Source organism: Episyrphus balteatus, chromosome 4 (assembly GCF_945859705.1).
Source record: "Episyrphus balteatus chromosome 4, idEpiBalt1.1, whole genome shotgun sequence".
Lineage (NCBI taxonomy): Eukaryota > Metazoa > Arthropoda > Insecta > Diptera > Syrphidae > Episyrphus > Episyrphus balteatus.
Window position 1 is genome coordinate 47,147,636 of NC_079137.1, and position 27,831 is coordinate 47,175,466.

At 33.1% G+C, this 27,831-nt stretch overlaps 1 protein-coding gene across 2 annotated transcripts; it reads right to left on the reverse strand.

Moving 5' to 3' along the window:
- Positions 1-27,831, reverse strand: LOC129919037 (protein stum). Of its 2 annotated transcripts, XM_055999844.1 has the most exons (9): positions 27,174-27,831; positions 17,559-18,050; positions 14,549-17,498; positions 14,349-14,488; positions 805-1,383; positions 634-736; positions 446-572; positions 190-384; positions 1-123 (listed from the first exon to the last, which is right to left on the reverse strand). In XM_055999844.1, the coding sequence occupies exons 1-9, from the start codon at positions 27,797-27,799 to the stop codon at positions 2-4; spliced, it is 5,334 nt and encodes a 1,777-aa protein (XP_055855819.1). In that variant the 5' UTR covers positions 27,800-27,831; the 3' UTR covers position 1. The 2 variants fall into 2 exon arrangements, with proteins under 2 accessions (XP_055855819.1, XP_055855817.1); XM_055999842.1 differs by having other exon boundaries at positions 14,349-17,498.

Here is a 27,831-nt window from a genome sequence, read left to right on the forward strand (position 1 = left end):
TTTAAGCTTTTGCAGCTTCAACATCAGTTGTTGTAGCAATTGTAGCTGCAGCAGCCATCTCAGCTTGTCTTTTTTCCTCTTCTTCTTCTAGTTTTTCCACTTTTTTAATCTTATTCAATTTTCCTTAAAAACAAAGTGAAAAAATTATAAATTTTTTAAAAACCATAATTTTCATCACTAAAATCTTACTTGCAGTTTTAAGCATTATAGTTCCCCACCATATTGACCATCCCCAACCAACGAAACAGAATAGCACACAAAATAACTGAGCCACTGCTACAATGCAATTGATGATGAGTGATCCAAAACGTGCTTTAGCACTATCGTACATGCTAAATCGAGGAATACCAACACAAATACAAAAGAATCCTGAAAGTAAAGTTCCTGAAACAAGAAAAAAGTTATATTTATAAAAAAAATACAGGGTGGAAAGATTATGATGTACCTAATCCTGGGACAAGAGTGTTACAAATTGCACAGAACCAAGCCAAATAAAGTGGCATCACTGGGATAGCACCTTTCATCTTGGAGTTGAATTCGACCAAATCTACATGGAGTTTTCGACGGGTTTCCTAAGAAGAAGAAGAAAAAAAAAAAATCAAAATCTGTACAATATCTTCAATCTTATTTAACCTCTGGTGGGAGACCCTGTTTCATGCTAGGTCGTCTGCTATCAGCTACGGTTTGTTTTTTCTTACAGCAATTTAGTTTTCCCCAGAACCTTGAACAACAACCTCTGCAGGACCAAACAAAATTTATTGGAAAAAATGAAAACCCGGATTGAGCCAACTTTGAAAATCTTACTCTTGTGGAGGAGCTGCAGGAGTAACTGCTGGTGTTGGTGCAGCTCCCTCTGTAGCCTGTTGTATTGGTCTTTCTGGATCCTCCCAGGCAGGTTGTGTCGAACTCTCAGCTTGCGCTGATCTTTTCTTCCTGCACGGTATACAGAAACAGCATTTCTTCACTTCTTCGGTATCATCTTTAACAGCTTCGACTTTATTCACCGATCGACAGCAGAATATTTTTCTCATACAAAGTCCACATTTATTTTGCTTAGGAGCTGTTGAAGTGTGACTTCCTGTTCTTTCTGGTTCTTCACTGATAGTTTCCATTGTTCGATGATGCATTGGTTCTTCAGTTGTAGATGCTTTTGGTTTTCGTTTACAACATTTCATTTTCTTCCAACAACTGACCTTTTCATCGACCAATTCTACACTGGCCAATGAAGCTGTTTCGGGATCTTGATCTTTTTTGCGAAAACATTTTGAACATCGAGAACGGCGACATGGTAAACAAAAACACGAAGAACATTTACATTTGGACCATTTGCAACAGCCTTTGGATTTTTCATTTTCCTCATCGAGAGGATCCTGACTGCCAGCTCTGAAATGGTACATCGAAGGGTATATTGACATTGGAGTCTTGTTAATAACACGTGCAAACATTGGTTAAGTAGAAAAAAATAATTAAAAGTCAACAATTATATTAAAAAAAGGAAAAGGATCGTTTTTTTGCAGTTTTTGCTAAGGAAACTCTTGCCAAAAAAATTCGGAAGCAGTTATTTCCGGATCAAAGTCCCGAAACAAATATTTATTTACAGATATAAAATCACAGTGAACAGGCCTATGCATTCAGCTAAAAAAATTACAAATTTATTTTTTTTAAGGGGTCCTTGTCTAAATATTCGGAATTTTCGAAAATTTTCTCCAAATCTATCGAATAAGACATCAAAAAAAGGACTCTGGAGACTCTATTCATAACTGAAAACCAAAAGTTTGTAATAATTCGCGTTGCTGAAATATTTGTAATCGAAATATATATTTTTTTCTTTTTCATTCGGAAGCAGATGTTTTCGGATCAAAGTCGCGAAACAAATTTTTGTTTACAGATATGAGATCACAGTGAACAGGCTGTTGCATTCCGCTTAAAAAATTACATATTTATTTTTTTAAAATTTTCGAAAATTATCCAAGGTGTACGTACCCCTTGTCTAAAAAATCGGAATTTTCAAAAATTTTCTCCAAATCCAACGAATGCGACATCAAAAGAAAGGTCTCTCTAGGCTCTATTCATTACTGAAAACCAAAAGTTTGTAGGAATTCGCGTTGTTGAGGTTTTTAAGCTTTTCGGAAATTATTCTTGCCTAGATGATGTCTCATTCCATCGAATGAGACATCAAAAAAAAGGACTCTGGAGACTCTATTCATAACTGAAAACCAAAAGTTTGTAGGAATTCGCTTTGCTGAAGTATTTGTAATTGAAATATATTTTTTCTTTCTTTTTCATTCGGAAGCAGATATTTTCGGATCAAAGTTGCGAAACAAATTTTTGTTTACAGATATGAGATCACAGTGAACAGGCCTTTGCATACCGCTTAAAAAATTAAAAATTTATTTTTTTAAGATTTTCGAAAATTATCCAAGGGGTCCCTTGTCTAAAAATTCTGAATTTTCGAAAATTTTCTCCAAATCCATCGAATGAGACATCAAAAGAAAGGACTCTGGAGACTCTATTTATAACTGAAAATCAAAAGATTGTAGGAATTCGCGTTGCTGAAATATTTGTTATCGAAATATATTTTTTTTCTTTTTCATTTGGAAGCAGATATTTTTGGATCAAATTTCTGAAATAAGTTTTGGTTTACCGATTTGAGATCATAGTGAACAGGCCTAAAATAACAGCTAAAAAATTACAAATTTATTTTTTTAAGATTTTCGAAAATTATCCAAGGGGTACCCCTTGTCTAAAAATTCTGAATTTTCAAAAATTTTCTCCAAAATTCGGAAAAAAATTCTAAAAATTCGGAATTTTCAAAAAAAATTCTCCAAATCTAACGAATGAGACATTAAAAGAAAGGACTCTTTAGACTCTATTCATAACTGAAAACCAAAAGTTTGTAGGAGTTCGGGTTGCTGAATTATTTGCTGTGGAAATATTTTTTTTTTTTTCATTCGAAAACAGATATTTTCGGATCAAAGTCCGGAAAGAAGTTTTGGTTCACAGATATGAGATCATAGTGAACAGGCCTAAAATAAAAGCTAAGAAATTACAAATTTATTTTTTTTAAGATTTTCGAAAATTATCCAAGGGGTACCCCTTGTCTAAAAATTCTGAATTTTCAAAAATTTTCTCCAAATCCAACGAATGAGACATTAAAAGAAAGGACTCTGGAGACTCTATTTATAACTGAAAACCAAAAGTTTGTAGGAATTAGGGTTGCTGAATTATTTGCAATCAAAATATTTTTTTTTTTTTTCATTCGGAAGCAGATATTTTCGGATCATAGTCGGGAAACAAATTTTTGTTTACAGATACAGATCACAGTGAACAGGCCTTTGCATTGAGCTAAAAAAATTACAAATATATTTTTTTTAAAGATTTTTGAAAATTATCCAATGGGTACCCCTTGTCTAAAAATTCGGAATTTTCAAAAATTTTCTCCAAATCCATCGAATCAGACATCAAAAGAAAGGTCTCTCTAGGCTCTATTCATAACTGAAAACCAAAAGTTTGTAGGAATTCGCGTTGCTGAAATATTTGCAATCGAAATTATTTTTTTTTTTTCTTTTTCATTCGGAAGCAGATATTTTCGGATCAGAGTCGCGAAACAAATTTTTGTTTAGATCACAAGAACAGGCCTTTTCATTCAGCTAAAAAAATTATAAATTATTTTTTTTAAGATTTTCGAAAATTATCCAAGGGGTACCCCTTGTCTAAAAATTCGGAGTTTTCAAAAATTTTTTCCAAATCCATAGAATGAAAACTAAAAGTTTCTTGAAGGTGTGGTTCCTGAGATATTTTCATTCATTCATTCCGAAGCCGATTATTTGACCAAAGTCTCATAACAGTTTTTATACAGGGTTTGTTTAAAATGCCAACTTCAAACAAACTAATAATACATCGCACTACTTAAAATGCTAATCAAAAACAATTTGTATTGCGAAAGGCAAATCTCATTAGGTTCAACATGATGGCTATACAACCGCTGATTACCATACGCACCATCAAAACGATCAAACTTTAATGCCCCATATAAACCACGATGGTGCAGGCTGACCCGCAATTACAACAAGAGAGAGTTCCAAAGGTCAAAGTGAATGCGGCGGGCGTAAGTGCATTTAGAAGCAGTGTAACTCTTACCAATAATTTGATTTTATTTGCATATTCTTGAACTGAAACTTCTCCATGTTTTAGCGATAATTATCTCGACAGGTTGGAAATGAATTACTTCCTTGCGAGAGGGTCGACGATATTGGTTAAGTTTTGCAAAGACTCAAAAAGCTAACTTCTTGCAGTTGGCACAGTTTCAAGATATTCAACACAAAAATTTGAATTCGATAAAATCCGCCGTGCGCCCGCCCACTGTATAGAATTTCACTATGGTTGACCTTAGGGTGTGGTCGTCATACTTGTCCCTCGACATCGACCGTACCGCCAATATCATCATTGAGTGTTTTTTAATCTTAAGTCGCCAATTTTTTTGTTCGTTTAACTTGAATCACGACATGAAGGTTTGGTATACTTTTTTTCGTTTTTAGTTATCCTTGTCAATAAGAAAGCCATACTGCAAGGAATTTCCTTGAATCGGTTTTCGTTTAAACAAAAAAGAAATACCTTACTGTCGGATTTAGGGTTGACTTTAAGGACGAGGAGTGGAGAGCGAAAAAAAAAGTATAGGTTAAGCTTTGGAAGGGACATGCTAATTTTCACATTCATATGGGAACGTTGTTATTATTTTGCTCCGCCTCGAATTGCAAATCAAAAATGCAAAAATAAAGGACCTACAATTAGCGAGACCATTTTAATGCCGGTTTGCGGCAATGGCAAGGGAAAGGTAAAATGCATATTGTACATTTAGAGACTGGTACAGGACTCGCCTTGCCAATATAAACGAAATGGAAATTCATGGCGTTATTATCGACACGGTGTCCGTTTAACGTCAGGCATTTTATTCATGTACTCTTGTTTGAATGTTGATGGTTTGTTTGTTGGATTTTTTCGTTTTTTACTGTTGTAAGTTTTTCTCAAGGTTAACTGAGTCATAATAAAGGACAATGGGAAGGACATTTTCCTTGTCAATGGCCAGCAATCACATAGAGGAAATTTTAGGTAATTCATACTTAAATATAATGATTTTAGGTTTAAGCGTTTAAGTTAAGTTAATATTTCTGCAAGATATTATGCCAAATTTTCATAATTATAAGTACGTACATACAATCAATTCAAAATTTATTAAGTAAACTTTTGACCATCTAAGAAAAATAATAGATATGAATATAATCATTTTTAAAATTAAAAAAATTAAAAGTAAAGAACTATTTTGTCTACGTTTATTTATTTGTTAGTTGCATTCTATAGACATGAATGTATGTATTTTAAATGGTTTAGGACCAAAAATAATAGAATCCGGCATCCGCTAATGAATTTGGAGATTTTTCATTTATTTTGAAACGTTCATATGTATGTGTAATTTTAAATAACAAAATTTGGTGAGTCGAAAACGAAAAACGAAAAATGAAAAATTTCCTCATAGCCCATAAACTGCACTGTAGGTACTGATAGGGTAGAGTTGCTAGTAGCCGGCCCCTTAAGGATTTTGTCTCAAAAAATAAAGCACAGAAACGTCAAATATCAACATTTTCGAATAATTCTTGAAATGAAATGTACTTTATTTATTAATTTTTCGGTATGGTTAAAAAAAAGTTAATAATATTTCCCAAAAATATTTTATTTAAGTTTTTGTCTAAAAAAGTCCGATTCTCCTAAATCCGGCCTTTGTTTCCTATTTTCGCCATCTAGTGTCCTATTTCCGGCCACTGACTTTATTAGGTCAAGCTTAAATAAATTGAATGTTTTTTATTTAAATCTTTGTGTTTTAAGAATTTAGAAACAATTTTGATTGTTAATAAGTTATAACATTAAATTATTAAAGAATGTATCTATTTTTCCCCATTTTTTAAACTTTTATCAATAAAAGGGGGCCGAATACAGGAAAGTCTTGAATTTCAAAGCTTTTTTTTGTGTTCCTTAAAATTACCAAAATTCACATCTTTTTCCTGTTTAAAACCTATTTTATTTGAAGAATAATATACATTTAATAAGAAAAACAACATTTAAAAGCATTAGCTCGAAAATTGTTTCCACAAAACACTAATTACGATAGTGGGTTTCGGCAGTAAAATTACAAAAAAACCATACCCGATTAGTTCACTTCACAAAAAGTTATTTTTCCTAAGAAAACTGAATAACAAGAATAATAAGAATACCTATTGTTATTTTAGGAGGGACATTTAAAAGAACAGCATAAGAGCAAAAATTTGGAATAAATCCTACAAAATCACTAGTTATAACGATTTTTCTAAAAGGTGGCCGGCTACTGGAGAAGGCCGGAATTAGGCAACTCTACCCTATATCGGTATGCTGCCTGAACTTATGTATGTATTTACATACCTCCTTGTTGTTTTAAACCAGGTTTCCAGCTTAGAAAGCCAATTGCTAACTCCGTGGTGCAAGAAAAACCCGTAACATTTTCGGATTTTTACAATTTTTTAGCATATTTTTGTCAAAGATTCTATAAAAAAGGCACCAGACATTGGGTAATGATGACAAGATGTAATGAATAAATTACTTTTTAAAGCAGAAAATGTTTAATTTGGGGTTGTGAGAATGTGTCGATTTAAAATACCTAAGTGTCATAGTGCCTTATGCAAAAAAAATGAGATCAAGCTCAATTTTTGGAACATTTTTTGAGATCTTCGAATAGATATCTCAATAAAACACATTCAAAAGTGATTAAATCGCTTTATCTCGTCTTTTTGACGGAATTCGATTTGTAAAAATGCCGACTTATCAATAAGTCGACAATAAGAATGTCGATTTTGAAAATGTTGACTAGTAAAAGGGTTACGTTCAGCCCTAAGTATTATTCAATTCATAAATCGTCGGTTGACAACCAAAACTCACTAGCTGCATTAAAAGTGAATTTCAAATGATTCAAAAAATTGTTTACACGGTATTTATAAACTATTCTACCAAATTTGAAAATATTACAATGGAAAAATAAAAACATTTTAAATTTTCTCCCTCTTCCTTTCCATTCTGTGAACTTTTGACTCTTCCCTCGTGTATTAAAAAATATGTCTATGTTTGTATAGGCTATTTTACTATGCTCCAAAAAGTCCTTAAAAAATGTACTCCGTACTACGCCTTTTATTAACTTTATTTAATACTAGTTGAAATATCTAATAAAAAGAACAATTTGTCAAAACTGTAAGAAATTCGACGAATATTGTGAAAAAAAAATTTAATGCACACATTTAGCATACAGTTTTTTTTTTTTCAGGCAAACATTTTTTTATTTGAAATAATTTTTGACTTTAATGGAAGATATTTTTATTTGCAATTAAGATTTTATTTTTAAGCAAAATAGCCTCTAACGATTTTGATTAAATTTGGTTGAATAACAAAAATATGACGTCACCGCTTTTATCAAAAAAGACAAATTTTTCTTGTGATAACTTTAATCTTCTAAATTGCTCAACAAATTTTATTGAAAATTTTAAGAAAAATACTTTTTTCTTATCTTAAAAGATATTTTAAGCTGAAATTTGAAAAAAAAAGTTTTTGAAAAATATTAATATTTTTTGTACAATAAATTATTTTTGTTATTGTGTATTGGTATATTTGTGATTGCCTTGATACGAATTCGTATCAATTATTTTTTATTTTTTCTTCACATTCGCAATGTTGCAATTTTTATTAATTTAATTTTTTAATGTAAAAAAAGCAAAAAATCTCCAAAATCACAAAAAACGCTATACCTATAATACAATCAGTAGTAAATTTTTTGAAAGTAAAATAAAACCACATATCGTCGGCTTAAAATGCAAACAAGTCTAACTCCACCTGATAAAAATACTAAAACATAAAAAAATTCTAAGCTTATGGGGAATTTTGAAAAATTTGCGTTGAAGATGGATTTTTGTTATAAGAAATATGGGTAGGTATTCATAAATGTGGCATGAAATGTTCAAGTTATGTTTCAGTTTAAAAAAATTATTTGAAAATTTGGTCAATTATTTCCAATAAGTTTTCTTGCTAGTTACTAAACGCATGCGATTTTAAAATTAAAAATGTATCCGCAAAAATAATATCGACTGTGAACTCTCAAAATCCACAAATAATTTTCGGGTAACTTTCCTTTCTTAAGTTTTATTTTTTTAAGCAAGCTTTCATTTTTTTTAAAATAAAATGGAAGAATTCAGGATAAGTCAAAAAGACTCAGCCAGTAAACTAAAAACAAACGGTTGTACATATTATAAGCGCAGTTTTTAATGCAAAATTTTAATGTTTCGTCATAACTTTTGAAAGAAAAAATACGACATTTCACCAACAAAAAATAAGTTCCAATTGATGCATGACTGACTTTCAAGAACTAGCTATAGTCTAGGTATTTGGTGCTGCAGTTATTGAATATAACACTAATTTTCAGGACTCAAGCCCAACTTAAATTGTAATCCTTTTTGGGTTACTCAGATTTTTAAGAATGTTTCATATTCCTGTTTTTAAATGTTTATCAAATATTCATTGGTAAATAACAGTCTCTGTTAAATAATTTTTTTTTTTCAAATGTATAACTCACGTTAAATTTCATATAAAATCACTTCACTAAAAACAAAACAAAAAAACAAAAATCAAATGAACTAATTCACCACTTGCAACCAAACGGAAATCTGTATTTAAACTGCGGCAAGTCCGTTTAACAAAACAAACAAAATCACCGAAAAAAAATTTCAAAACATAAATCATTTCAAAAATTCAATCATGTTTCACATTTCCAAACCGGAATCACTCTTAAATAAAGAAAAAAATGAGTTCTCTCATCCAACTCACAGGAAACACAAGGCCTATATTATAATACAAATAGCATTCATTGTTTCTGACGAAAAAAACTCTTAATTTAATATAAACACGCGATTTTAGGAAAACCACAAACTAACAAAAAAAAAACTAAAAAAATAAATAAAATATAATACACAAATTGATATCATTTCAATCTGACCGTTAAAACGTATAGACCCTAACCAGAGTAGGTGACCAAGTTAACGATAAACGTGCACCTACTAATTAAAACCAGGAAAATGCAAAAGAATTTCATTGCTTTTGTTCGTCCTTTGTTTTACCTAAAGAAGTATTTTTCGGTGTCGCCAAATTCATTTGGTAGATCGATGTTAAAAACCACCGAGTTTTTACGTTTTCCATTTTTTTGAATCATTTTTTTGTTTTTTTTACTTTCTTAATTTGTTTTTATTTTTTGATTTCTTTTCACAAAAAATCCCACGAATCCTTTCACGCTGGTTGTCCACTTAAAACTGACTTTTCGTTTAGCACGAAACTATTCTGTTGGCCAGGAAGAAATATTGTTGTGATTTTGTTTCAGCAAAATACCACCACCGCCGACCGCACCTGCCTTCGATATTGACGCATTATGAATACTTTGGCCAAGAAAGACCATAATATGCCCCAGTCGAGAAGTAGGCCAAACACCTGAAAGGTATATTACACAAGGAGTTGGAGGCCTTCTTATGTCGAGTCGCCTGCCATGCAGTCAACTCCCCACCTTTGGTCATACCTCGGAACTAATAAAACGAGGTGAATTATGATAATTGAGCAAAAGGCGTATAATTGGGATGGGATTTTAAGGGTTTTAAGGGTTTTGGATTTGAGGTGGTACGTTTAAGTTTGTTGTATGGTTGACCAACGGTATTGTAAGCTATACTTCGGACATCAGAAAAATAGAGAAATACAAAGTATGTACAATTTTAAGAGGGAGGAGGTGAATTTGCTTTCCACCTTGAACACTTTGTTGCGATTTCGTTGTTTAAAAACAGATTTTCATTCAAATTTTTGACCAAAGTGATTGTGTTGGGCATTTTCATTTCTTCGCCGTTAGTCAAATGAATTAAGTGAACTTTTGATAACAAGAGTTTTAGATTTGCTTTAAACTGGTTGAAAAAAAAAAACATTTTAGAAGGATTTAAAATATTAAAACAGAATTTTTGAACGTTTTTCAGTACAATTAAAATATGAATAAGTTTGTTATCGCTTCAAAATATTTTATGAACATGACATTTTTTTTTTTGTATTTATTTAATAAACTTGTCACATGCAAATCCATACCTTTGGATTATTTCAAACCTTTTCTTTGGTTAAGAATTTTTTCAAAGAAAACTCAATTAAAATCCATGAAGTTGTCGCTGGAATGGCATGCTGCTTATTAATGACATTATTTTTACATGGACAACTACATTTATGATAATTTTAAAAAGCTTAAATACACGCAAGATTTACTACTATACCTTAATGGATTTAGAAGTAGGAACATTAGTAACAGAATATTGACGTTAAAGTCGTTTAACATACCTAGCACATTTATATAACGTAGGTCAGGGATTGAAATAAGAGAAATTGATCGAGTTATTTGTTGTGAATTTTTTTTCCACTCATTGGCTGGAATAATTTTCCTAATTTTAAATGATTAATCTTTTAAGTTGCTGTATTTTTTTATGTGTAAATACTTCAAACTCAAAGATTAAAAAGGATTAAAAAAATAAAACTTAATATGTTATCGATGGGGTCACTGTGGTGTATGTGTAACATTTTTTTATAGTAAAAACATAAATACATTTTTAGTGAAATCGCTACTGCCGCTGAACAATCCAATGAGTTATTGGATGGCTAAAATCTATCAAATGGGAGTTATGAGGACGCGTGGCTAATTTTTTGGTGTTGTTAGAAGTGAAGTTTTCTGAATGACAATAGAATTTTAAAAGTTGGGTTAGTTTTAAAACTACATATACTTTGCATAACTTTTAAACATACAAAAAATGTAAAACTCACTTAAATTCCGATTTAAAAAAAAATTGTTATGATGACAAAACTAAAACTCCGTTTTGTTTGTTACACGATTTAGTGGAGCACTAAATAATACTCCTATAAATCTACTGTAAATCAAGGATAAAAAATCATCCTTCTATATTTTATCGAAATAAAAATAAAAGTTTATCTATCGAATTGTACTTTTTTTCAGCTCCATACATGTATTTTATTGAAGAATAACTCACATTTTTTTTAATGCAAGAGGCACTTTTGCATTGAAAAACGAAAAATTTAAATTTTTCAATAAAAATATGGTTTGAGATAAAGGCATTTTAGGGCATTTAAATTTGTTCCCCTTTTTTCAAAATTTTTAATCTTTTGCTGGTTTATCAGAATTTTAAACGATTTCTATAGAATCTCAAAAAAAAAAAAAAAATTAAAATATTAAATGAATCTATTTAGGTCGTGTTACAGTGATTAGGAGTAGTAGGTTTGATCTTACAAAAAAGGAAAAACCATTAATAGAATAAATCTGTACATTACATAAATATTATTGTAAAAAGGTTTCCAGAAGAATATAAAAAAGAAAACTAAAGCCTAACTAACAGTTTCACCATGATTTTATCAGCAATCCATTATTTTCTAAAGGTAAATAAAAACAAATATAAAATTATAACTTTTTATTTGAAAATTTTGATCTCATAATATTTTTAGTAAGTGGGCAGTGAGGGCATTTAAAATAAAAACATTTGGTTATAAGACCATCAAATTAGAAAAATGAAGCTTTCAAATGATTTTTTTTTTTTTTTATTTTTGTACGATCATCCTTCCCGAAATGCAGTTTTTCGAAATCACTTAAATTTTTTGATTTAAAAAATGCTAATAATCCAATGAATTTTGAAAATTGGATTTTAATGAAATTGGTTAAAATATACGTTTTTATGTTTTTAAACCATCCTTGGTAGCAAAATATTGCACTAAACTGAATTAGAATCTAGGATCTAGTAAACTAATATAAACCCAAGTTAACAACTTCAAAATACCTGTGTTAACTTCATGGTGCATGAAAAACCGCGAGTTTTTTTGACTTTTTTTTTGTGTGTTAAGCTTATAAATTCTAAAAGTAGCATACTGCGGAAAAAATATCTAAGAACCAGGTATGTTATTGGATGCAGGATTTATGTTTCTACGGTTATTATATCTCTATATCCAGATAACCACACATACAGCTTTTAAGAAAAATTTCACATTTTGTATGCAGTAGTCTTGAGATTTAATTTGAGACCAGTCTTATGGTTGTACGGCATTTGCCTAGGCCCCATGTAATTTTTCCTGATCTACTTTGTGAAAAACAAAAGAACTTGGAATAGGAGAAATGGTTGCAAGTGTTTGATTGTCTTAAAATACTATAAAAAAAAAACAACTTTTAATTAAAATAAAGTCTTGTTTATATTTGAAATTCACAAATACAAACGAAAAATGTAAATAATCTGCAACTCTAGATTTAGACGTTTAAAATTCAAAACCGTGAAATTCAATGTTTGAGAAATAATTCACCAAAAATCAGCAATGAAGGCATTTGAAATAATTTTTATGTTATTAGAGAGAAAAAATAAAATAACTTGACACACATCTGTCAAATTTTTGATGTTTTTGCCTCCTGTGTTCTTTAGAAAAAATAAGGGAGCATGTCAAAACTCTGACTTCAAAATTCTGATTTTCAAAATTCAGTTTTTTTCAAGAAAATTCTGTTTTTCAATTTCTGCTTTTTTTCTATTGTCTTTCAAAATCCTGCTTTTCAAAATTCTGCCTGCATTTTTTTTAACAAAAAAATTCGGCTAATGCTGCTTTTTTTCATAGCATATGCGTTTACTATACCAAAATACCTCATTAATGTTTTTTAGGTTGGTATTTTCTTAACTGCTTGCTGTTTAACCATCACAAATAATTTTCAAACTGCTTAGAGAAGGTACTGACTTTATTATAACTCACATCTATACGAATATACCGTTGAAAACTTATTATAGAAACGATGTTGTGTGATAAAATATATTCCTTTTTACCGACTTCCAAAAAGGAGGAGGTATTCAATTCGTCTGTATTTTTTTTTTTTTTAATGTTTGTTACCGCATAACTTTGGACTGAGTGAACCAATTTTAATAATTCTTTTTGTATTAGAAAGCTGGTGGCTGCAGTGTGGTCCCATTTCAATTTCGTTCAGTTTAAGTCATATGAACTATTAGAAAAACCACAAAACCCCGTTTTGAATCATGGAAGTCGGTTTTGTTTTTTTGATAAAAATGATTATCTTATTTAATGTTTTGAATATTTAAATCATGTTCAATTACCTATTATTTTTCGAAGTTTATCATTAAAAACCTTTTCTCAATATTTTTAAATTTATTGATTAATCAAAAAAAATATAATTATTACAAAAAAATGCGAAAATACTGTAAGTAAGTAATCTCAAATAGGCAGCAAATTATGCTAGAAGATGATTTTAGAAAATTCTGCCAAAAATTAAAAAAAGGTTTGGAAAATGTTTAAAAGCGAACGCTTTTTAACACTTTCCAAACCTTTTTTTGAATTTTTGGCAGAATTTTGGAAAACAGAATTATGAAAAGCAGAATTTTGAAAAGCAGAATTTTGAAAAACAGGATTTTAAAAAGCAGAATTTTGAAAGCAGAATTTTGACTGCGGTAGAATTTTGACCCCAACCCAAAAAATACAGATTTTTACATTTTAATACACTGTTGAACAAAAACAAATTAAAAAAGAAAATTTCTCGTTACCTTATACGTTTTATATCAGGGCGTATTGAATATAAAATTAAAACTGCATACTTTGTTGTCTCAATATACCCCCAAAATCTCTAACTTTGTTAATTTCCAACCAATTTTCATAGAAAATAAATCATTTGATTAAAACTTATTATTTTTTGGTAAAAAAAAATTAAAATTTTCTAGTTCAAAAGTATGCTTAAGGGCTTGACCAAATCAAAAGGTATACGACAGCGGTCCGGGTAGCGGTACTGAATATTGATGTTCCAGTTTGGAATTTTTTCATACAATTACCCGTACCGCTACCGCATACCCTTCCGGTGTGATTAAGCCTTAAAATGATGTTCAAGTGGAGAAAATGTCAAAAAAATACTATATTTAAAATTCCGGAGTTTATTAAGTCTATGTTTTAAATTTAAACCATATATTTTATAATTGTTGCAAAAGGAATATCTTCTTTTAAGAACAGGTTCAAAAATTCAAATCGGTTGGAAACTGATGAAGTTAGAGTATTTGCCACTAAGAAGATAAAAAAATGTTTTTTCGGAATCTTTCGATAATTTCTCTATTAGCTATGAGAAATCTGCATTGCGAGGTATTATAAACCCAACTTAGATGCTTAAAAGCCAATTGAAAAAAAAGTTCCCAGTAATCAGAAAATAATTTGTTTTAACTTATGAAAAAACTTACTCTTTTTGTGTATCGTCTTCACTATCGCCTCCATCAATTTTAACACTTTTATGCTGAGAACTGGTTGCCTTTGAATCTTTTCCAACTCCAGAATGGCCACTCATAACATCAACATCCTCAATGAATCCAGCTTCGTTACTCTGCAAATTTGCACTTTCACAGTCAACTTCTGGCAACACAGAAATAGCACGTTCACTAACCCTTTCGGCTAAATCCTCATCAACATCTAAACCGCTGCTACTCATTGTTGTTGTTCCACCTGCTCCTAATCCTGCAGTACCTTTTAAATTATTCTTCAATTCCTTCGATGGATTGATAACTGTAACTGTTGCATCAAAAGGACGAGTTGCAGGAATCGGAGATTTCTGTACCGCTTCACCAAAGGCATCATCAACGGCGGCGGTACCCGACGACGACGACGATGCTTTTGTCTTGCCTTCGGCAGCATTTTTAGGCGAACGCTTTTCAATAACCGTCTTAAGGCTATCAGACGTTTCCAAAGACAATGGTGAACCGGTTAGCTCCTCCGACATCTTGCCCATGTCACTCTCCAATGTCTTCAAATCAGTTAAGTTCTCATTGATGGTCTTTTGTATTTCATCTGTTGCTTCTGTCACAGTCTTTTGTATATTCTCCAAGGTTTTTTGTGATTTTTCCAATATGGCTGCCGGCAGTGCTGCCATGTCTTGTTCTTGTCCTGCCAACAATTGCCCAGTACTACTTGACTTTGGCAATTGATTTGCCAGGACAGTACTTATTTCCACAGGCTTAGCTGTAATGGCAGCGGTAGTCATTGAAATAACATTTGGCTTTGTCAAAGCTACAAGCTTACCATTTTCTGTATTATTACCGTTAGTTGCACCTTCACCGTCAGCAGTTTTCTTCATGTCGTTCATTTTTTTGCTCAGGTTACTGTCAGACCGCTTTTTTAAAAGACTAAGCTTTGAACCGATTGTTAAAAGGGCCATTGTTGAAGGCTGGCGTTTCAGAGACTTCGGAGGCCCTTTAGTTCCTTCTTCTTTAGATTGAATTGCTTCAGTTTCTTGCGATTCAGCTTGGTTACTGGAAGCTTGATCAGCTTTGACTTCCTCCTTTTTCAAACTCATGGATGAAGCTTCTTTTTTCAGCATTGCCGCTGCTATAATAGCCTGACGGACTGTCGAAGATTCACGTTTGTGGTCAGTCTTTCGAAGATTACTCGATTGAAGGTTACTTGGTTGTCGACTTTTTAAGCCCGTCGGACTTGAAGCTGGCTTTGGAGTTGAACCCTTACCCATTGGCTTTTTTACAGACGATGGAGTTCTTCGGACTCCATCAGTCGCTGTTTTCTTTGTATTTATCCCTTTCGTAGGAGCTTTCATACTACTTTTAGTACTGCCTCGTGGAACACTGCTGGCAGTTGCATTTTTGGCACTTACTGGCGATTTACGAACACTCGCTCTTTTTGGAGATTCTCTTCTCGGTGTCATTCCAGGTCTTGATGGAACTCTGGGCTTCGTGCCCGTTGGAGATTTCGAGGTGGGAATACGAGCTGGAATACGTGACTTGGAATTTCTTCGCTGAACAACAGGTGTTTTGGATTTTTCAGGACTTATGGATTTTCTTCGAGTTTTTCTCGGATCCGGGCTTCGCGATGAAGACTTATTTCTTCGATCGGTCTTTGGTGGGCTTCGACTTTTTGTTGGACTTTCACTTCTCGTACTAAGTCGAGAATTCGATCGAGAATTCGCAATCGCCTTTGCTTGATCCATGCGGGAATTTGGTCGAGAGCTGGCTCGAGAATTCGCTCGAGAAGCAGCTCTAGAAATTTCTCGAGTTGAAGCTCTAGAAGTTGATCTTGAAGGAGCTTTGCTAGAGGCTGCCCGTGACACTGGACGTGATCCACCTCTTGATGTCAGTCTTGATTCAGGTCGTAGAGATTGTCGCGATGGAGAACGGCTTGAAGGAACTCTTGGACTTGCACCAAAGTCTTTATAAGGTGAACTCGATCTCGAGCTGACTCGTGAGTTTCCTCGTGAGCTCAATCTGGAATTTGATCTTGAAGCACCATTTGGACTATTCAAGACTGGAATTTTTGAGAGTGATTCCCTACGAGACAAAGATACTGAAATAGGTCGAGCTTTTGCTGGCGAAGTTGGAGGAAGATCTTTATTTGGTGTTCCAATGATTGGAGACAGTGTAGATGGCTTTGCGACTTTCCGGGGAGTTCTTGAAGTTCGTTTTCGATTCGCCGGTGACACTGGTGTAGATTTTGTTGTCCCTCCTGGCTGAAATATAGATTTTCTTCTACCAGTCAAGGGAGTTTTTATAGGTGACAAGGAGTTCCGACGAAAGCTAAAGTCAGAAGTTGTAACCGAGCTTAGATTGGAGCTTCGGCGATCGGAGACGATAGAACTTCTAGGTTCAGTTTGTGTGGAACTTCTTCTTTCCGGTGATGTAGAGCTTGATCGACGACGAATTTGAACCCGAAGTGGTGATAGCATTGGCTTTTTTTGTGTCGATAGATCATCCATGCTGGCCCAATTCGATCGAACCGGAATTCGTGAGTTTGAATCTGCACTGTTGATGACTCTCAAAAGGCCTCGTTGTTTTCTTGTGGGATTCAAATTTGAGACAATTGGTTGCGTTGGTGCACTTGGTGGCGCACTCAGCCTTGGTATTGAAGTTCTATAGGGATCCGTTATTAGTGGCAGTGCTTCACAGCTTTTAATGGTCTTATCTTTAGCAAAAGGGTCTAATCTAGCAGATAAAGGAGTATCTTGGGAAGACGAAGAATGATCTTTTCCTTTTTGAAGGATTCCTTTTTGATTAGTTAATTGTATTGATGCACGTCTGCCGCTCATATTGAACTGAACCGAAGGCCGTGGGGAGTCGTCTGAACCTGGCAATTTTCCTGATGGACCTGATATACTGGGAAGTCTTAGATGAGTTGACGAGAGTGATTTTTGATGAAGCATTCGAGGCATTGCTACTGGTTTTGATGGACTCTCGGAAGATACCAATTGTGGAAGAGTTTCGGGTTCTTTAAATCCGTGGCCACGGAAGGGGGAAAGCCCGGAAGATGGAGGTTTTTGTTCGATGGAAGACTGTGATGATTTTTCGGCAATAATTGTAAAAGATGGCTTTTTGTGGGTTCGGGGAGCAGTTACTCTAGAAAAATACAAATTTATAAATTGTACAAAAAAAAAAAAATAAAGCAGGTTTTCATACCTATAATCAGCTCCTGTTGTGATTGCTTCGGTAACAATAATTGGTGATACTTGCCGAGGTATTGGCTGTGGAAGAACTGACTCTGGAGGCATTTGCTGAGAACATGGTGCTGGTGGCAGTGGTGGTGGTGGAATTGGAGGAAGATTGCTTGGCAACATCGAATCTGTTGAACTCGATTGACGTTGTAACGATCTCAAACGTGATGGTTGCGGATCAGGTGGTCTAACAGGAACTGGATCGATTTTTCTTTGATCATCACCACTACTTGAACCATTCGAATCATTAATCATTGCTGCAACTGGTGAATCCTCTGGTGGCATTTCGAGATGTTTTATCGAGAGGACATTTTTAGAACTTGGTCGCATTTTTGGCATTTTTGTGAATTCTGGATAGGCATTTATGGGTTTGAACCATTCTGTGCTGGAGTATGATTCGTTGGATATTTGGCGGGTGTATCTGGAAGGTGGTTCGGGGATTTCGGGTGGTGATTCTCTAAAATAAAAGAATGAAAAAATTTCATTAAAAATTTAGAACGACTTGAAGGAGTTCTACATAATACATGAGTTCAAGAATTGGAATATTTTCCACAAGAATTTTTAGTTCGATGGATATGGATCTGCAGTAAAAGGATATCGCGATGTCATGGTTATAGTAAAATTACAGCTTTTGAAAGTCTCAAATACCATTCTTTGATCTTTAAAAGAGCGCATATAATTCTAGTGGATGGTGTTTACATGAAAATTTTGCGACTGTTTACTTTCTCTAAAACTGTTAAATGTAATTAATAACACTGGTCGGCAAAAAACAAAAAAAAAGAGCCCGGAGCAAGAACTCTGTAAGGTGATTTTAATTAACTTGAGTGTGCTGAATTCAAAATTGTTAACAGATTTATTCCATCACGTCTAGTTTTTGAGATCTGCTCATTACTGTTTTCGCTATAAAGTTCCAAAAACTAATCTTGAATGAAATATTTTATTACTTTTGATCTAAAATATATAATTTTCCGTAATATTTTGCCTTTTTTATACAAATCAGGAATCCAAAACTGGAATTTACTTCAAATCGGCTTCAAAAAACCAGAAGTTCACTTAACCACCAAGATTTTGAGATATCATAAATTTGTATACCAAATATCTTTGAGAAAAAATAGTTTTGAAAAAAAAAAAAAAATAAATAAAAATATTTAAGACGATAAAATATGGCTTTTGGAGATTGCATTAGTAGTTTTGCAAAAATAAATTTTACGGTGATGAAATTCAACGCCAAAAGTACCAACAAAAATGCGTTTTGGACCTGTTAATATTCAAATATTTCGAAAACGTGACGTGCCAGTGAAATTTTGACTTGGGATTCGGAATCAGCACACAAAAATCCTTTAGAAAAGTATGGTTTGGTTCAGGCACTATTTTCGTTGCCGACCAGTGTAACCAATGTTAATGCTCTCCAAATTTGATGTGGGCAAGTGGAAAAAAATGCATTCTAGCTAGACTTCCATAACCTCCTTAAAAAACATCCCAAATGATGACCTTTTGTTTTGGGATGGATATTTGATTAGACAAACAGGAAGTGTAATAAAGACTAATAGGACTGCCTTGATGGTTTGGAAAGTTTGAATTATTGTGCTTAACAAGATCACAAGATGTCACTTAAAGTGCAGCAGTTCATAAATTTGCTAATGAAAGATTACTGATAAATTCTCCAATGAAGATGAGAACTACAAGAAAGTAAGCACAGGTTCCTGGCGGATTCATGTGGTATTATTTGAATATAGAAAAAGGTGAAACATACTGATTCATTATGAACAAATTTGTGTGCCAAAACAAGCTTCAAGCTGGAGAATTGATAGTTGAGGTTTTCTAAAAAAGAAGCTGGAAAAAAAGAAAAAGAAAAACCAAATGACTATAGATTTTAAATTCTACAGCAATACCTTGCAAAATTAGTGAAATCACAACAAAAACCTTTCTGTAAATTAAATAACACTGATGGTCAACAAAACTTAACTTTTTTTTGCCACAAGAATCAAAATATACTTTTCTGAAGGTTTATGGGTTGCTGAACTCGAATCCACAAAATGCTAAAAAACGTCATTTTGGCTTTTTCGAGGTTCTGGTTTTATGTGGGGTAATTCATTATAAACAAATTTGTAACGGTTATTATAAGAACAGACATTTTTCTTTCAAAAATTGTTTAAAGGAGAATGGGCAAGTTTGTATGGAACGTGGACGTTACGCGGCCAGGAATGAATTTGTTATTTTTTGATGTAATTAAGGTTTACATATACTGTGCAGAAGTTTTATCCTTGTGACGTACTTCAAAAACGGATAAAATGCATTTTTGCATTTAACACTTTATATAGATTGGCTCAATGTTATAACTTAATCGTGTATTTTAAGTGCAAAATATGATACTCTGTCATTTTTCCTGAGCCTGAAGACCTTTATCTTGAATATCCAACCACTATAACCTAAACTATAAGCATTTTAAAACAACAATTTCAAGCCTATTTTAAGAGTTTCGTTGTTCAATTTGAGTTGTTGTCAACGGCGTATAAAAGGGGGGGGTCACGGGGTCATGACCCCCCCCAAGAACTCAGAACTTAAAAAAGAATTTGTTATGTGATACTGAAATCTCTTGAGTAAGATTATTTTCAAAATGTTGAAGTTTTAGAACATGAACGAAAATTAAAAGTAAACAAAATTTTTGGTATTCAAACAAACTATTTTACCATATTTTGGGGATGTGGTCATATTTTTAGCGAACGCTATGCCGGATTAGGATTATTTTTATTCGTTCGATAATATTAGTTGCGCTGTGCTGTAGAGTTTTGTATGGAAACAAAATCCGGATAAGTATTATATTCAAAGCTTTTTAAAAGAAATTGAATCTGGCCTTGCTGTGTGGAGGTCAATTCTGTTGATAAAATTCGTCATCGGCAAAATGTTAAAGAAGGATATCATTTCTCAAATCTTTTTAGTTTTTTGCAATTTTCCAGTTCAATACATTCGTCTGATAAAATTTGGTGAATTTTGTTTGCTTACAGAATATATAACAGTATTTTGTACATACTAAATTTGCTAGATCTGTTGCATTTTTTGAAACAACTATCGATTTGTTAATCATCAATGGCCAGCCAATTATAGAAGCAATGTAAGCAACCTTATCTAAGGCAATTTAAATATTATTATTAAATATCACTTAGGGCTAATTTTTTGAATAGTTAGATAAACCTAAGTTAGAGCTTATTCCTAGGAATAAAAGTTTTTTTTTATAGTGACATTTATTCTTCTGATAGTCTATCTGACGATTGAAAAAGCAGGGCTTAATCTAATAAATACAACTGAATGTTTTTTATATTGTAAGCCGCTGATTAATACCTGAAAACGGACGAATTCCAAAATATCGCCAAAATTATTTTTTTTGTCTTTACCATTTTAATAGAGGTATTTTAAATTCCCATACAGTTTTAAAACAAAATTTTAAAAAAATTATATTTTCAAATGCAATTTTTTTTAAAAAACTTTGCGATTCCTTTGCCTGAGGTTAGGAAGACTTTTAATTCAAAAGTTAAAACTGTTATTAAGTAAAAACGATTTTTATTTTAACTTTCTGGGCTAGCAATGAACAATGAACAGTTGTTTTAAGGCAAATTATTCAATCGAAGTACTCGTACAGTAGGGGAGAGTGGGGCAGTTTTGAACACGGGGTACATTTGAACACTGCATATACAATTTTAGTATATCAATCTTTTTTAGAAGTATTTCGATATTTGAACCCGTCAACACGATATGTATAGCATAATTGAGGGTTTAAAAAAATGCCTAATTCTTCAAGTTCTGCTAGACTGTTCTCGATGAGAACTCGATTATATACCGCTTAAGCGTTATAGAAATTAAAGTCAAGCTACCTACACCAATTAATGCTCCTGGTACATGAAGAACATCCGCTTTGTTAACATTTGGATTTAATGTCTAGAAATATATCTATATATGTATATTGAAAATAAATCTATTTTACTCTGAGAAGCATAAATGGTATGAATACCATTTTTCTAAGATATATTTTAAATGAATTTTTCTTGGTTTTTGTTTTTCTTTTGAACTTATAAATGTGATAAACTGATAACTATAGTTTAAATTTTAATGTTATTTTTTCTGAGTTTTTATTATTTGTTGGTTAATTGAATATGATATAATAATCAATTTGGAGTTTTTGTATGTTCTTATTAAAAAACTAATAAAAAGATAAGTATTATTTATTCATTACAACGAAACTAACACTGCTGTTCAAAAGTGCCCCTTCCATGTTCAAAACTGCCCCATACATGGGGCACTTTTGAACATAAGAGCCTATATTTGTAAAACATCAAAATTCAATATAAATAATTTGTTTAACTCACCAAATGTTCTTTGAAATCGAAGTTCAATGTTACTGTTCAATGTTAGTAAACTTTACAGATCAAGAAAACGAACATATTTCGTTCAAGCAGTGGCGAAAGCAAAAAGTGTTCAAAACTGCCCCACTCTCCCCTACATTTTATTTTTAGGAGAGGATAGCCTCAATTGGTCAAAATTAAAGCCTAGTACGCTGCTGATAAGAAACGAAAAATCCCATACAAAAATGAAACAACGAAATGGTAAACCAAAAATTTCGTTCAACTTTTCGTTCTGTAGTACGCTGTTCGGCACAACGAAATTGAAAGTCTAAACTTCTTTTTCGCACACAAACAATTGCCGGGGACATTCATTCTGTGTGGAAAAATGACATTTTGAGTTTTTTTGTTTGTTTTTGTTGTTCTTTTGTCATTGCATGTCTTTCTGCGATGCGTGTTTGCTTTTTTTTTCATTTATGTTTTGCAATTTTTGAGTATTTTTCGGTCCAGATTTCGCAAGCATTTCGTTGTCCTCGTGGAGACCGACGAAAAATTTCGTTTCACATCAGCAGCGTTCTAGGCTTCAAGGCTTAACGCTAAACTTAAACGAATCTCATACCGTTTTCGTTTGGTTATTTTTAGAACTACATTCGGAACTTTTCGATTCGAAATGCAAGACGCACAAATTTTAATGTTTAATAATTCAAAAAGCCCATTTTCAGGTTTATGCCTGCTATCAAAACTTTTGAAAAAAAAAAAGAAATTGGCATGACCCCCCCCAAGAAGCAAACCTGTATACGCCCCTGGTTGTTGTTAGTTTGAATTGTTTGAACAAAATCTTGAAGTGGTTGCCTTAAAAATCGTACATTATGAGTTCTATTGGTCGGATTTTCAATATTAATGTCTTCAGACTCAGGGAAAATGACAGAGCATCATTTTTTATGTTCCAAATAAAGATATGAATCAATTTGTCCTTCATACATTGAACAATGCATTAACAATACTAATAATGCATTATCTTGCATTCTTAATGCAATACAGCCAAGCGTCCATAGTAAAAGTTTTTCCTAGGTTATAATTCTTTCATTTGATACCAATTTCATTAATGGCCGCTCAACGTCCAAAATGCCCATTCTCCTTTACCCGATATCTCTTTTATTGCTCGAGATATCTTAAGTTTCATTTTATAAGCCAAAGTGAAACTAAACTTAATCTAAAGTTTAAGGGACTGGTCACAGAATTTTTACCACAAGAACCAAAATATATTTTTCTAAAGGTTTTTGAGTTGTTGAACTCCAATCCGCAATCAGAAAAATTCTATTAGCCTCCGTTCTTGAAATATAACCGTTATAAAAAAAATTTGGTTGGCCAGTGTTGTTTCTGATTCAAAGACCGCTTCTTAAATTTTAAATATCTCGGGCAATAAAAGAGATATCGGAAAGATTTAAACATTTTTTGAAAGAATAAAACTAGTTCTTATAGGCACCGTTACAAATTTATTCATAATGAACTACTCCACATAAAAACATTACCTCGAAAACAGCCAAAATGACGTTTTTTGACATTTTCTAACGGTTATATTTAAAAAAACGGAGGCCAATCAAATTTTTCTGACTTCAGATTCGTATTCAGCACCCCAAAAACTACTAGAAAAGTATATTTTGGTTCTTGTGGCAAAAACCTTGTTGACCAGTGAACAAAGTTTTCATTTGTTTAAATTATACTGCCCCAAAGAGCACTGAAATATAAAAGTATACCAAGTTCTTAGTTTTGGTCTTAAATTTATATCAATTATTAATTTTCGATTGTTTTCTTGGCGAATTTTCAAACAACTTTTAAAATTAGCAATTAAAAGATAAATTTCGAAATATGACATTAACTTATAAAAATTTAAAACTAAACATCAGAACTTGGGGCAGTCTTATATCTCTGTGCATTTTGTGCCAGCATAATTTCAACATGGAAGAATTTGAGTATTTTTTACAGTTTATTTAGAAAAGTCATTCGATACTACGGGAGTTAATAATTATATTAGCACTTAAGCAACAAAAATTTACGGAAATCAGCATGCGATTGATTACACTGGTCAACAAAATTGCATCATTTTTATGTTTTATGATGTTTCTTAACTGTTTTTTACTAATTTAACATCGCTGATTTCCCTCTATAGCAGCTCTAGTTTGGGTGATACAGGTACTTAAAATTTGAAAAAAATCGATTGTAGAGATTTGATAACGTGAATATCTCGAAAACGCTAGCTGATGATAGCAAATGTTTGACTTTGTTTTCGAGTTCAGCACCTCAAATACTGTCAGTGTTATAAACATAGCAAAGCAAGTAAGACCAAAGGTAAGCTGTCCCTCAGGAGTCATCAAAGAATCCACAATCAAAGCTGACATGCTTTAAAGAAGCGTCTTGAGCCATTTACACTTTATTACAATTGAAACCATGTCAAGAACTGAAAATAACAGTCCTTGACTTTGATTCTTAAAGTGAATCAGTTATTCTTTTTCAACGACGAATCTTAGTAAGCAAGGATACTAAATTCTTGCAACGAACATTTGATGTATTGGTATAATATTTTTCAAGGAAATGGATACCGCATTGTAAAGATATGTTGTCCATTTTCGGATATACACACGATTATTCCTGACATTTATTTGAACATAGGAGTCTTTATAAAGTGCAACAAAATAAAATGTGTTGAAACAAGGAATCACACTTGTATAAGCATGCATTTAACGGTCTTTTGAAAGTTTCACCTTTCACTTTCTAGCAGTGTATAGTTGACTGAAAACTGCCTCTACCGAAGTGACGATAATTCAAGATAATGCAATAAAACCTAAAACAAAATTTTAATTGAACAGAAGCATTCGCAACGAAATTGAAGTTTCGCTTCGAATTACTTGCTTACAAATGGTATTAATAAGGTATTTGCGAACGAACACAATGAAGATGATGTTTAAAAGAAGATAACAACAGCATAAAACGTAGAACTTTTTAGTACCATTTATCAAATTAACAGTCGACTACTATGTATCCTCACGTTTCAAATATTTATTATTTATAACCATATCACAAATCGTCTTCGTAATAGGTGTAATAACAGGACACTGTCTAATAGACAAACACACAACACGCCTTGGAATCTATTTTTGCAATTTCTGCAGAATCTGCATTGATAAGGATCAGGTGGAATCGGTTCCTCATCTTCGATGTGGATATCCTGCTTTACCTCAAAGACGTAGACCCCATTTGGAAGAATTTTACTACTCTATAAATATAGACATAGGCAATCTCTCTCACTTCTTAGCCAATCTGATCTCACTAACATATTTTATATGTTATGATATGCCGAAGACTGGCAAATAAATCATGGGGGTGTAAACCAAATATCCTACGGTGGATGTATACCATGATGGTGAGACCCATTATCACCTACGGTGCGATTATTTGGCACAAAAGAACCGAACTAGTTACAACTAAAAAGACATTAAACAAAGTTCGAAGATTGGCCTGCTTATGCATTACCGGCCTTAATGAGAACTTGCCCTACAGCAGCAATGGAGGTCATCCTCCACTTAACACCACTTCATGAAGTAATAAGTAGTACTGCTAACGGAACAATCTTGAGATTTGCAAAGGAGGGAACTGGTACGGGCAAGAGTATTGGTCTCACAGAAAGGGACTCAATATCGAACACCACAGTTAAAAACCTCCTTGACATCCCAAGAGATTGCATGATCAAGAAATACAATTTTGAGAAAAACTTTCAAACACAGTTTAGTAGCAAGGCAAAGTGGGTAAGTGAATCCACGAACTACACTTTCAATGCAAATGCCATCAACACTGATGGATCGAGAGCAGGGAACTGAAGCAGGAATATTTGGGCCTAGTACCAAAATTTCCATTCCAATGGGACAGTTTCCTAGCATTTTTCAAGCGACAATCAACGCTATAGATAAATGCGCAGAACGAAATCTCGAAAGAAAATACAAAAACCAAAACATTGCCATCATGTCAGATAGCCAGGCCGCACATAAAGCTATAAACTCATACGCCATCAACTCCAAACTAGTATGGGAATGTGTGAATAAGCTGAACGAGCTTGGCAAAGCAAACAAAATAACACTGTACTGGGTTCCCGGACATGTTGGAGTACAAGGGAACGAATTAGCAGACTCCTTAGCAAAAGCAGGTGCAACCGCACCTCTTATGGGCCCAGAACCATATTGCGGAATTGGAGACAGCACGATCAAACAAATGATAAAAACCGATGAGGAGACCAAACGCACAAAAATTTGGAAAGAGACTCCTAAACTCAGACAGGCGAAATCATTACTTGGGAATTACAACCAAAAAAGATTTAAAACCTGCATTAACCTGAGTAGAAACAACCTGAGAATAATAACAGGGATCCTTACAGGCCACTGCAAATTGAGAAAACACCTCAACAACATTGGCCTGGCAGACAGTGCTACCTGCAGATTCTGCAACAATAATGAAGATACACCAGAACACATACTGGGCAACTGTGAAGCACTAATAAACCAACGACACAGAAACCTGGGCCAGCACCAGGTAACAAGTAAAGATCTACCGTCGATAGAAATACTCCAGTTAATCAAATACCTAAAAAGTATCAAACTGGAGACCGTACTGTAAGTAGTAATTTGCAGCCAAATTTGGGGGCACAATAGACCTTTAAGGTCGCAGTGCAACTTTCCCCCACACCACATTCATTCATTCATTCAACATATTTTACCAAAATAAACTGTTCCAAGTTATACAATGTTATTGGTTACAACAGTTTAGAGCCGAGTTTTTTGTTAAGCTAATTTTTTTAGTAAGAAAGGAGTGGGGAATTGAACCTAAAAGTGAAAACCAAGGAGACATTATTTTGTTTAGTTTTAAAAGGACATAAATCTTTGACGAATGAAAGCTTATTTTGCTTCAGAAGGAAAACATTACTTTTATCTTTTATGTATTTATTAACAGATATACTGTTCCAGATGTTTAATAAATAGACTAAAAAAACAAGTAGGTATTGAATTAGAATTGTATGTCGAGACAGTGAAAAAGTAAGTAAAGGAGTTAGAAAAAAAAATAATACTTGTTTTCCAAGTTTGTACGTCAACTCTTTTGTTTCAAAATCTGCACATTGCATGTTTTTAAAGAAAAATTTTGTATAACCGTTACTGGCTGTTATAATTCATACTTAACGAAATAATATCAGTAAAACTAACCTCAAAGATCCAACATTCGATTTAAAATCCTCGGAGAAGTCCGATATCCTTCGAATAACATCTTGTGCCGTTTGACCATGCTCTACATAATCTTGCACTCCATTACTATCCATATCTTGCGATTGTTCAAAACTATCATCAATCGATAATCGTACAGCATCATCAGGCCTTAACAATCCATAATTCGGTGAGGCTTGTTGATCAGAACTTGAATTACCACCACTACCACTATCAGGCAAGATTTGAATATCTGGAGGTGCCAATCTCGGACTACTTGTTAAACCCGCATTCGTGCTAGTTATTGGTGTTTGTGAGAACAGTCTTGATAATCTCCTCCTACTTCCTCCGCCATCTGTGGCCAAAGTTATCGTTCGATTGAAATCATCTGCTATTGCAGAAGCATAAGAATCTCGCCGAAAGCTGCCATACAAACTACCATCTAAATGACCAAAATAATCCTCAGATGGCGTTGGCGGAACAGGATCCCCAAAAAGGCTTTGATATTGATTGTCATACAATGAAGTTGCGGCATCACTTTGTGCTGGTATTGGATTTGATGTGGAAGACGGTGACATTTTTTGGTAGTCGTAATTTAACGGGATGATAGATGGTGGTGATTTTTTCATATTGCACCCTAGCAAGAGGATATTGGACGTTT